Here is a 12902-nt window from a genome sequence, read left to right as displayed (position 1 = left end):
AAATGTGTTTAATACACAAAATAAAATAAAGCTACAGTGTTACCAGTTATCCCTAAGGCCCCTTTCACACAGGCATTCCATATGTCTGTTTTTGATTCATCCATTGATGGATTGTTTAAATGGATCAAAGCCCTATTTTTGTTCCGTAAAAAAAACAGAATGGAGGATAAACGAATGTAAACAGACAAATGGTCCATTTCTGCATCTGTTTTTGTATTGGTTGTCAGGAGCCGGCAGCCGCTGACATTATTAACAACCTGTGACTCATCTCTGCTGTCAGCAGAGATCCCGCTGACAGCAGTAAGTAAACAAAAGAAAAAAAGGCAGACTCTGAATGCAGCTACAGAATGTGTGTGTGTATATGGGGGGAGGGGGGGCATGGGCTGGGTGTACTGCAGACAAGGGGGGGCAATGCGCGCAAGTAGAGGGGCAGGAGAGAAGAGCAGTGTATACAGTGAGGGGGCAGTAGATACAGACAGGCTTCCTCACTTCCTGGCATTGACTGTCATTGCTGGCTTTAAATGCAATTGCTGGCTTTTATTTTTATTTTACTTTATAGAGCTAGAGAAGGACCTGCCATTCAGCCTGCAACTGAAGTAAACAAAGGGGAGGGGTTGCCAGGTGATGTCACTGGGTGACCCTACCCCTTTGTTTACTTTAGCAGCTGGCCAGCAGACAGCTCCTTCACTGCTCTATAAAGTAAAGGAAAATAAAATCTGCAATTTACATTTAATGCTGGCAATGACATCCCCTCTCCTTGCACACACTACCCTCCTTCTTCACCACAAAGAGGACCAGTCACTTATATGCTGTCACATAGAGGGCTATTGGTCCATTATATGATAGCAATAACATCATAAGTTAAAGAAAAAATAAACACTTAAAAAGGCACATGAAAAGTTAAAAAAAAAAAATTGAGCCTCCCTACTCGCATGTACGTAGGCATACATACAAAAATGCATGTGTTGGGGAACCTACGTAAAAATAAAAATGTGCTACACACGTTACATATCATCAATAAGATCAATAAGCACCAGAGCTCGTGGGTATTGCTAAACTGATGACCTGTAGGGGCTTTTAAAGCATCACCTAGGGAAATATAGGGTATTGACATTTTTTCTCTGTTTCACAGGTGCACGTCATTTTAATGCTTGACATGTTGGGCATCTGTTTACTTGGTGCAACTTCAGATTTAAATTTTACACAAAAATCGGTAAATGATTGTGTTTGTGTACCCTAAAATTAATTTTTTACTGAAATTTAGCATTTCAGAAAACGTTATACTAATATCACGTGACGTAAAAAAATTGAACTATCACAAATTTATTCACTAGGGTGTCTGTTTTCGGAAAATACAGTATAATGATTAATAATGGTGTGAACCTCCTGCGCTACTAATCTAATGTAAAGAATGAAGGAGGAGCTACCAACATTAAATCATATACCCGTGATTGAAACTAAATTCATCCAAAAATAAATGTGGCGCTACTCATATATCACAAAAAAATATATAAAAGTGAATAATTGATGACATAAAGTGCCAAAAAAATCACATCTAAATATAAACCATGCAGTGTATTATGTGAATACAATAAATACAATATGAACCTACTGTGAAAGTGAATGATAATCAAGTAGTCACAGTGATAGTCCAATACCCCTATGACTTTAACATACAAGACATGTGCATAGGACCAGTGTATAGATAACACCTTACACTAGTACCTTAATATTTGCAATAAAGATAAAATGCCAAAAAATGATCTCTAATCAATGGACACCACATAAGTGCTATAAACATACAAAAGGATATATATAACATATATAAAACATATGTGATAACACGTGCAAGATACAGTGCAAAAATCACTCTGATTAAAACAAACTATCAAAGTTTGATCTGTGCTCAAAAACAAGTCCACTAAGTGGGTAACACCACTATTTCAACTCCAACACGCGTGTCAATATAGTGAAGTAATTCCTGGTGCAGAAAATCCAACCAATGGCTAGATTAACCTCTCACCTCCAAACTTCGACCCGTGAGGGTCAAAGCTTGTTGTGGGATCAAACCCTCAGATCCTTCCAGCACACACTGGTCTCCACTGATCCGCTATCCCTGTATAAAGATCTCCCTCTCAGGGGGTCAGCAATCAAGCAGTGGCTCCTCTCATGGAGTATGGGTATGTGCCAGTAAAAACACAAACACAATCTCCCATACTGTAGTAGGCTTAATTTAAAAAAGATCCAAAAATATACATAAAATGACTCACATCCATCCTCCTCTTCTGTCAGCTTCCAAACCGCATGCTTTGGGTGTACTCTGCATGGGTATAGAGGAATAGAGGAATCTAGGGTGCACCAAGATAACCGCCACACCGGAAGTACGTCACTACATCAGGCCGACGCGTTGCGTCACAATGTCATGTGACTACCTCAGAGCTCAGTATAATGATTGCAAGTGTAAAGTAATCTTCAGGCTTAAAATAATTTTTTAATCATGTAAACCAAAAATTGAAAATAATTGAAAAAATGGCTCAGGGACTTAAGTGGTTAAGGACTCCAGCTAGTGGATGTAAAAAAACTGATGAAAAACTAATGTAAACTGATCAACTTGAAAAAACGTGACTGAACTGATGAAACAAACGGAACGTCCATGTGAAAGGGGCCTTATACTGGGTACACACTTTTTGTTTTTTTGTTTTTCCATTCAACCCAGTGGGCTGAATGGAAAAAAACTGGAGATTTCAGGAGGAGCTATGCGATGTTAGTACAGCGATCTCTCCACTGACCTATTGTGTTCTAACATGCTCCCCCCGCCAGAACACACCGGTCAGTGATCGCAGCCATTGGCTGCCAGAACTAATCAGATGCTGGTTTTTCAACATGCCCATTCTACAGAAGCCGGCTGTTCAGGCAGCTTCTGTCGGACAGGCTGGTGTAAACATGGCCCGAATGTCAACTGATTTCTGTTGAACCAGCCAATATTTGGCCCGTGTGTACAGGGCTTTAGACTTACCTGGCACAGATTGATCACTGCAGTGATCTAGGACAGATAAATGTGATGAATAAGTGTGTTTAATACACAAAATAAAATAAACCTACAAAATTGTTCCCAGTTATCCCTAGGAGCATGTTGTCTGCTGCTTTTAACATCTACAACTTGCCCCTATGTTCTTATTGGCTGATGAGTTGTAATTCACTGTTTTCCTCACATGCTGAGTGTCTTTGCAAAGCAGAACCCAGAGTACTCCATTAGCACTGCGAAATGTGCAGAATACTAATACATGTCTTGCTGATGCTGTGAAAGTTAACTGCACTGGCAAAGTACAAGTGCCAGGGGATCTAAAAGTAAAATTTCACAACCAAGTTTTATTGAGCATACAACTTGCATTACTTTACTCTTAACCCTCTTAATACTGCAGTAAATGTTATCTCCTAATATTTACACAAGTTACTGTAAATTTATGACTCCGATAAGAGAATTTTAGGTTCTGGTATCTGTTCACACAATTGCAGGAGAAACAATTGGATAAAGATAATGAAAAAAATGGTACTAATAATAATAATTATAATAAATAGTGATTATTGAATAATGGAAACTTGGCTTTGATTAACCAAAGGGCCAATTAGCAGTTAATTCCCCCACCCACCCTACTGCAATGCACAGTCTTCACCACCTCAGATGTTGATCCCAATAGCAAAATCAACCCCTATTATGTAATTCCCCTTATAGGGAAATAACTTTCAAAGTGCTTGAAAACCATTGGAGGATGACAACAGTAATAATAAAATGTATACAAAAACAATATACACTTCCTTTAAGAGGTCTTATGTTCTTGTGAGTGTCAGTGGTCATCACAGGAATGGTGCTATCCACACTGGGACGTGACTTGCCATGCCATCTCTAGCAGGCTCAACAAGAAATAAAACATACAGATCGTCATAATGACACATCCAATGTTAGTGTGGTAATCTCCCTGCTAAGCTATTGTGTTCTAAAAAGGGCGACACCCCCGCCAGGACACACTGATCAGTGGCTGCCAGTGCTGATCTGATGCTGGCTTTCCAGCATGCCCATTCAACAGAAGGCAGTCGTGAGAGTGGCTTCTATCAGTCGAAGAGCTGTACATACGGGCCAACTGCATACCTTTTGTTTTAATGCACCTAGAATGTATTTAGCTGATCTAAACTGATAGTCCAAATTGGATATAATGTACACTAGTAGTCACTTATTTTGTTTTCCAAGTAGAAATACAGCCTCTAAGCTAGAAACTTATTACAAATATACATTATGCCTATCACCTTTATATATTATTTGATCTCTTTTTTATGTATAAAGACAAAAGAAAAACACTCTTCTCAATCCTTTGCCAATCCTCATTCTCCCATATTCTGCAAAGACTTTCATAGATCTTTCTACATTTTTTTCTATTTGACACCATTTCTACTGTATTTGTATCCTCACCTGCAGCACTGTTTTTCTTGAGGTTTTTTTATTAATTCTATTTTTTCTTTTAAGTTTCTGTTAGATAACCTATTTCCATTTCCATTGTACCATGTTCACCCTCTCTACTTTCAATGTTTCCATTTGACAGTCCCCCCAAAAATGTTTTCTATCTCTATAATTTGTCTCTTTCCAAGTCACAATGTTTACTAGTATGCAAGTTTCCTCTTTTTGCTCTTCCTTATCATTAAAATGTCCTTACATCCTTATTGCTAATATGCTTCAAATAATGAATTTGCCTGCCTAACACTTCCACTACTTTCTTTTTAGCATATTTTTAGATTCTCTTCTTGCTCTTCTATATTCTTTCACAGTTGCTCTTGAGCGTCTATTAAAATATTCTCTTTTTTTTAATTTTGCTCCAGCATTATTATCCATTTTTTCTCATACAATTCTCTCTTCCTACCTTCAGTTTGCAGTAGTTGCCATGCTAGCTTTACAATTCCCCTTTTTTATTGCTTTGTTTTATCTTTTATATCCAGAACTAGCTTGTGTCTTCCTGTTGGTATTGTTCTTTCGCACCTTCATTACAAAATGTACTTTTCTCACTTTTTTCCTATTCTTGAGATTTGTTCTTTGTTTGTACAGTTGTGTCCAAAATTATTCAACCCCCACTGAAATTGAGTGTTTTGGCCAGTTTGACATTGCTTTTGATCATTCAGTCATCTTGCTTACATTTACATTAAAGAGGCACTTGTAGGTCAGACAAATATAACATAACAGTTATAATGAAATAACCACAAATGTCTTTTCTGTGCTCACAGCATTATCAGTTTTATTCAACCCCCAAGTGACATTCAATCTTAGTACTTAGTACAGCATCCTTTTACAGTTATAACAGCTTTTAAACGTGAAGCATAGCTTGACACAAGTGTCTTGCAGCGATCTACGGGTATCTTCGCCCATTCTTCATGGGCAAAGGCCTCCAGTTCAGTCACATTCTTAGGCTTGCGCACTGCAACTGCTTTCTTTAAGTCCCACCAGAGGTTCTCAATCGGATTTAAGTCTGGTGACTGCGATGGCCACTCCAAAATGTTCCAGCCTTTCCTCTGCAACCATGCTCTAGTGGACTTGGAGGTATGCTTGGGATCATTGTCCTGTTGAAAGGTCCAACGTCTCCCAAGCCTCAGGTGTGTGACGGACTGCATCACGTTTCCATCCAATATCTCCTGGTACTGAAGAGAATTCATGGTACCTTGCACACGCTGAAGCTTCCCTGTACCTGCAGAAGCAAAACAGCCCCAAAGCATGATTGACCCTCCACCATGCTTCACAGTAGGCAAGGTGTTCTTTTCATCATAGGCCTTGTTCTTCCTCCTCCAAACATAGCGTTGATCCATGGGCCCAAACAGTTCTAATTTTGTTTCATCAGTCCACAGAACACTATCCCACAACTTTTGTGGTTTGTCCACATGGCTTTTGGCATACTGCAGTCGACTCTTCTTATTCTTTGGAGACAGCAAGGGGGTACGCCTGGGAGTTCTGGCACGGAGGCCTTCATTACGCAGTGTGCGTCTTATTGTCTGGGCTGAAACTTCTGTACCCACATCTGACAAATCTTTTCTCAGTTCCTCAGCAGTCACACGGGGACTTCTCTCCACTCTACGCTTCAGGTAGCGCACAGCAGTCGAAGTCAGCATCTTCTTTCTGCCACGACCAGGTAGCGTTTCAACAGTGCCCTTTGCCTTGAATTTGCGAATGATGCTTCCTAAGGTGTCTCTTGGTATGTTTAACATCTTTGCAATCTTCTTATAGCCATTGCCCTTCCTGTGAAGAGAAATCACCTCTTCTCTTGTCTTCCTGGACCATTCTCTTGCCTTCACCATGTTTGTAACCACACCAGTAAATGTCTAGAAGGAGCTGAGTATCACAGTCATTTTAAAGCTGCCTAATTGGTGCTTATTATGCTTGATTGCTGCTCGGTGACATCCACAGGTGTTTTCAATACCTGATGGAAAGCACCTGTATGAACCTCTGTTCTTCAGAGTGGTAGTCTTTAAGGGGTTGAATAATTGTGGCAATGAAGAAACCACATAAGAACCATTTACTACTGTATTACATAAACAATTGATGTCATTTTAGTTGCATTTGGGTAGTTACAACGTCCTTGTAGGATTTGATTCTGAATACAATTCCAAATGTACACTATAGTCCCTAAACCCCTTTACAGCATTGGGGGTTGAATAATTTTGGACACAACTGTACTTTTGTTTGTGTCCTAATGTAACCATAAATGCACTGGTTTTGCAGTACACTTATCTACAACTTCTTACTTTGTGTATGTCACTACTATATCTCCCACAGAAGGAAATGATAGCAACATATTTTACAATCATTATGTGAATAATATGATTTTTGAGAAGTTGGTTGTTCTTAATGATTGACTTTGCATGTGTATACATATAAAAATATATATATATATATATATATATATATATATATATATATATATATATATATACAGATTTTGTTCCCCTTTTTAATGAGTGATCACATTCTCTGCTCCTCCCTGAGCTCCTGCATAAGGAGCTCAGGGAGGAGATAGAGCAGCACACTGATCTTCCCAGTGAATGGCAATGCAGGGGAAGCGTGTCAGTACAATCATTGGATTAGCTCCCAGCACAGCCAAAAAACTGACTGTGCTGTACTCTCATGCCTAGTGTGGTCAGATTTTAATAGGAAATCAGAGGGATTTGCATGAGCACGAGGGAATTCACACAAAAGAAGCAATACAAAGAAAACAGGATACTTTTTCATACACGTAGATGGTACAACAGGCACATATCAGGAATATGAAATGTTAGGTTTACATTTATTTAAATAATTGCCCTGTTGGCTGTGCAGTTGTACTGATTAAATTACTTAAAAGTAAAACTAACCATACACGGCTTGAATTTTGGCTGATTCCTGCTGATTCTGCCAAAATTCGAGCCATGGATGGCTCTGTTTGTACCACCCTGCACGTCAAATTCAGTTCCAACATTGACTGAGCCAGGTGGAAAATTCCTTTCAGATGCAGTCACCAGAGGAGTTTTCTTCATCCAAGCTATTTAACTTGGATGGGAGAGTCAAGTGATTGTAAGAAATGGTTATGGTTAACCCTAGGCTCTACCAGGAAATATCCAGCTGAACAGAAAATACTGTTGTCTGGAGTCTTCCATTTTATCTGCATCTAGAATTCTGTTTGTTGCTATGGAATGCTCAAAAAATAATATTTCTCCTCAGACTTGCCATCCTCAGTGTGTTGCTTGATGTGGATGAATTGTAACTAGAAGCTTGAACATACATATACCCTTAAGGGATGTGCTGTAATATCTTTTGCTATTTTTAGAAAAGTGGGTGAAAAAAGTTCCTGAATAAACAAGTGAGCTATTGCATAGGAAATGTACTGTCCTTGGGTAGATCATCTTTTTTTTTTTCACACTAGGGAAAAAGTCCCAAGCTGTAGCTGTAAAAACTACTGGTATTGTAAATCTCATCAGGTATTACAGTAAAGATCTGGACAAGCTAGTTGCTAGACTCCAGGGCCTTGCCTTTCTAAACGCTTGTTGCTTTAATGAGAAGAAAGCTTGCGGGGAACTTGATGAACTGTACTAAACATAAAGTCAAATGTGTGTGAAATACCATGAATTACTGACACTCTCAAACATGAATTAGTTATATTTCCTTCTCTTTCTAAATGTCACGATTCAAACTGTCCTACGGCAAAATTCATATTGATATCTGAATTGCATAGCTAGAAAGGATTAGGGCTAAGAGGATAGTACTGTACAGCACTGACTACACCTTCCTCATGAAAACACAACTAAGCTTTTCACCTCTAATTCCAAATCATGAGTATTTTGTTCCTTAAAGGGTAATTGGGATGGTGTTAGTTCACTTTTAATTAAAAATTCTGTTTTTAAATATACAACATATTGTATATTTAGTAATTTAAAATAGACTTGTATAAAGTTCTTTCACACAGAAACAAAGGCCTGTACAGCGTGAAAAGACATTTTTTTATTCCTCTTGAGCATCATGAGGCTGAATGTAGGCAGCCTGTGTTAGTCAATGGAAAGGAAGTGCCTATACAGACTTACCTGCATATTCAAGTTTGACAGGTACACAGAGATGGGTGCATGGCCCAGAACACAGAGAGTGTGTATTGCCTGTCACCCATTGCTGCTTGCCTGTCAAAATCAGATGGTCAGGTGAGTGTACAGGCACTGCTTATTCATTGACTAACACAGGCTGCGTGCCTGCAGCTCCATGCTAAACAACAGGCTCTTCAAGCTGTGTGGACCTCTGTGCTAATTTGAATGAGCCCTTAGGCTCACAATGAAACACAATGGATTGAATTTATGCAGATATGAGGAAAATCAAGAAAAACTATAGTACGGTAAGTATTTGATAATTTTCCATATTACTGTACAACGTCATGTCTGCACATTTACAGGACATAAGCAATGCTTTTTCCAGGCAGAGAATGAATTACCATCACTCTAATAAATGCAATGGGTAGGGTTTAATTCTGAAATAAGGCATGATGTGCATAAAAGAACCAGAGGAACATCACATTCACTACTGTAAAGTGTTGAATATAGGTATTTGTAGAGCACCAAATGACTGAGCCATGCCAGGTCGATGAGGCTTTGGGGTAGGAAGCCTAGGAGGATTTCATCTTCTGAAGCAGGAATGTTGAATGAGCTTTTACATCTTTAAAATGTAGAAATCCTATTGAATGGTCTTAGAGATCTACAATAAGATCACTCTGGAACAGATATTTAAGATAATTTATGCAAATACATGCTAATTTTATTCTGTGATTTTGAAAAAATATGTTTCTGGTAAAAAAATTATTTACAAAGTAATTTAAAGGATGAATGACTCTCCACAATGCCTGCAGCTACAGGGGTCAGTAAGAGCTTGATTGTAAGCTTATTAACTGATTTTAGAATATGTAGGTACCTTGATCTCTTTTGGTTGGCCTCAAGTTCATTGTACCATTAACTGCTGTAGGAGGGACCACATAGATAACAAGGGGTTCATGAGGCATGAAGCAGAAAAGACATTTAAAAAATGTATTTATTTTCTACTTTTAGGTTTGCTTTGAGAACTTCTGCATGATAAAAAAATACATAGTAATTAGCTTTGGAAATCTATAAAAAGAGGGCAGGAAGAGGAATGAATTAATTTGCACTAGTTAGGGATAATAGGGGTTATGTAATGACTTAAAAAGAAAAGAAATACTGTTTATCCACTTGAGTACTAGCCTTGTTATTATCAGGTGTTTTGCAGCTTTCAGTGCTGTCATAGTTTGTCTGTGCAGGGAGGAGTGAGAGAGCTGCTCTCATGCACATCACTGGGTCAAGATGGGGCTCAGGCAAGTATAAGGGGGGCTGGGGAGGTGGGCAAAAAAAGGCTTTTTCCTTTATTGCATAGAATGCATTAAGGTAAAAAAAAACTTCTGCTTTAGAACCACTTTAAGGTTGTAACTCATCTGCTGGCCCAAGAGCACATAAAAACTCATCATCTGCTCTAGAAGTAGTTAATGAGTTTATAATTGTGGACTTTTGGTGCGCTTTAATAATTTATGTTTCATTATGATGTATACAGAACCGATGCTGCAGGAGTCACCTCTGTGGTAAGAAATATATTCTACAGCAATCCTTTATGTTGGTACTTCAAAAATGCTGTGTATTACTTTGTCAAAATGTATTATCTTTATTTAGTAATATGGTTTTATTCAAGTAAAAAGGAAGGTCAGTTCCAAAATATGTATTAACAAAAAAAACTGTACAATGTGTTATTCCATATAGAACTTTGGAAAATACTTTAACAAATCTGATATAACAAGCACAATGCCTGTAAAAATAAATGTTTCCAAAAGTATGTCATGCAGTCTCTCTCTCAATAATATTCTGAATGTGGTTTATTAATAAAATGCAATCCTAAAGTAGAATTATCTAAATGGCTCGCATACACATGCTAATAGTACTCTTATCTAGTTGTAAAATGTGATTCTCATTCATTTCTGCAGGACTGGAGAGAGATAAATTTGACAATAAGACCGTGTCCTTTGAGGAGCACATTAAGGAGGAGCACAATATCTGGAATTATCTGTACTTCATCGTGCTGGTGAGAGTGAAGAACAAGACGGATTACACTGGTCCAGAAAGCTATGTGGGTCAAATGATAAAGGTCAGAATCACATTTGTTTATTTGAATTGCTGTCAGTACTGTAAAGGTGTGCTGAGCCACAACATGCAAACATTACCATGACAAGTGTAAATTGGCTATAGACATTGGAAGGGTGGTTGTACAGGCATAGTCTTCTTTCTGAACATATGTATATGTACTATTACTCATATAAAATTAATTGGTGAAAATTACCTCAAGAGATAAACTGTATACCTTATATTACCACTTTTTTTCTTCGCCTGCGTGAATTGATCATGTTCTGATTCATTATCTGCTGCCACCTCCTACATCACTGCAGGGGCTATCTGATGGTAGTAGAATGCATTAAACTGGCCATGTTCAGACTATTTAAGCTTCAAAGTCCATACATACAGTTGCAAGAAAAGGTATGTGAACCCCTTGGAATTCCGTGGAGTTTTGCATGAATTGGGCATTAAATGTGCTCTGAACGTCATCTAAGTCACAACACAGTCTGCTGAACATAATACTACACAAACATTAGATGTTGCCATGGTTTAATTGCACATAATATGTAAACATTCACAGTGCAGGGAGGAAAAAGTATGTGAGGCCCTAGCTTAATGACTTCTCCCAGAGCTAATTGGAGCCAGGAGTGAGCCAACCTTGACTCCAATCAGTGTGATGATATTGGATGTGTTGCTGACAGCTGTCCTGCCCTTAAAAAACACACACCTGTTTTGGGTTTACTGGTTTCAAGAAGCACTGTCTGATGTGAACCATGCCTCGCAGAAAAGAGCTCTCAGAAGACCTACGATCAAGAATTGTTGACTTGCATGAAGCTGGAAAGGGTTACAAAAGTATCTCCAAAAGCCTTGATGTTCATGTGTCCACGGTAGGACAGACTGGACAGACGGATTGTTGTCATTGATGGGAAAATGAATTCCAGAGTTTATCAAGACATTTTGCAGGAAAACGTACGACCATCTGTCCGCCAACTGAAGCTCTGCAGAGGATGGGTGATGCAACAGGACAATGACTCAAAGCATACAAGTAATTCAACAAAACAATGGCTGCAACAGCACAGAATACGACTTCTGGAGTGGCCCAGTCAGAGTCCTGACCTCAACCCGATTGAAATGCTGTGGCATGACCTTAAGAGAGCGATTCACACCAGACATCCCAAGAATATTGCTACACTGAAACAGTTTTGTGAAGAGGAGTGGTCCAAAATTACTCCAGATCGTTGTGCAGGTCTGATCTGCAACTACAGGAAACGTTTGGTTGAGGTTATTGCTGCCAAAGGAGGGTCAACCAGTTATTAAGTCCAAAGGTTCACATACTTTTTCCTCCCTGCACTGTGAATGTTTACATGTTATGTGCAATTAAACCATGGCAACATCTAATGTTTGTGTAGTATTATGTTCAGCAGACTGTGTTCTTCTATTGTTGTGACTTTGATGACATTCAGAGCACATTTTATGCCCAATTCATGCAAAACTCCACGTAATCCCAAGGGGTTCACATACTTTTTCTTGCAACTGTATTATTCACATACATTAGTAGAAATGTAAGCCATTCCTGGTTACTTAACCACTTCCAGTCTGGACACTTTTACCCCCTTCCTGTCCAGGCCAACTTTCAGCTTTCAGTGCTATCACACTTTGAATGACAATTGAGCGGTCATGCAACACTGTACCCATATGAGTTTTTTAGCATTTTTTTGAGACAAATAAAGCTATTTTGGTGATATTTATTCACCACTGGGATTTATATATATTTTTTTGCTCTATAAATGAAAAAGTCAAAAAATTTTGAATAAAAGTTTTTCTTATAAAATTTTGCAAAATAAATAGTATTTCATAATAAATCTTGACCAAAGTTTATTCCGTTATCCTTTTAGTAAAAAAAATAACCCAAATTAGTTTATAACCAAAAATTATAATTTTTAAATATATTTTTTTTTAATTTTTAAATTTTTTTTTATATTATTTGTTTTTTTTTTTTTTAACGTACTGTCACCCTAGCAGTACAGTGTCACCATGGTGACACTGTACTACTTGTGGGGGGTGATGAAGATTTTTTTTTTTTACACTGATTGCTTTTACACCCACAAAGGCTGTAAAAGCAATCATTTCTCCTTCTCTTTGTTGTGAATAGCCTTGTACAATGTGCAGTGGTGTATTTATGTTTTGTGCTGCCCTAGGCAACACAAAAATCGCCGCCCCCCGTGCACCCCCACTGTCTCTAGTGCACC

The 12902-nt window shown here is 38.3% G+C and overlaps 1 protein-coding gene across 2 annotated transcripts in view; it reads left to right on the top strand.

Moving 5' to 3' along the window:
• ITPR3 (inositol 1,4,5-trisphosphate receptor type 3) overlaps positions 1 to 12902 on the top strand; it is a 465627-nt gene that overhangs the window by 406328 nt on the left and 46397 nt on the right. For both annotated transcript variants that reach the window (XM_089673590.1, XM_089673591.1), the window contains exon 56: positions 10527 to 10687. In XM_089673590.1, coding sequence (XP_089529716.1) covers positions 10527 to 10687 — 161 coding nt within the window. The remainder of the gene's footprint in view (positions 1 to 10526; positions 10688 to 12902) is intronic.

Source organism: Staurois parvus, unplaced genomic scaffold (assembly GCF_062004578.1).
Source record: "Staurois parvus isolate SC_StPar_1 unplaced genomic scaffold, SC_StPar_1.0 ptg000142l, whole genome shotgun sequence".
NCBI lineage: Eukaryota > Metazoa > Chordata > Amphibia > Anura > Ranidae > Staurois > Staurois parvus.
The sequence above is the reverse complement of the archived record's forward strand: the minus strand, read 5'-3'. Positions and strand labels throughout refer to the sequence as shown.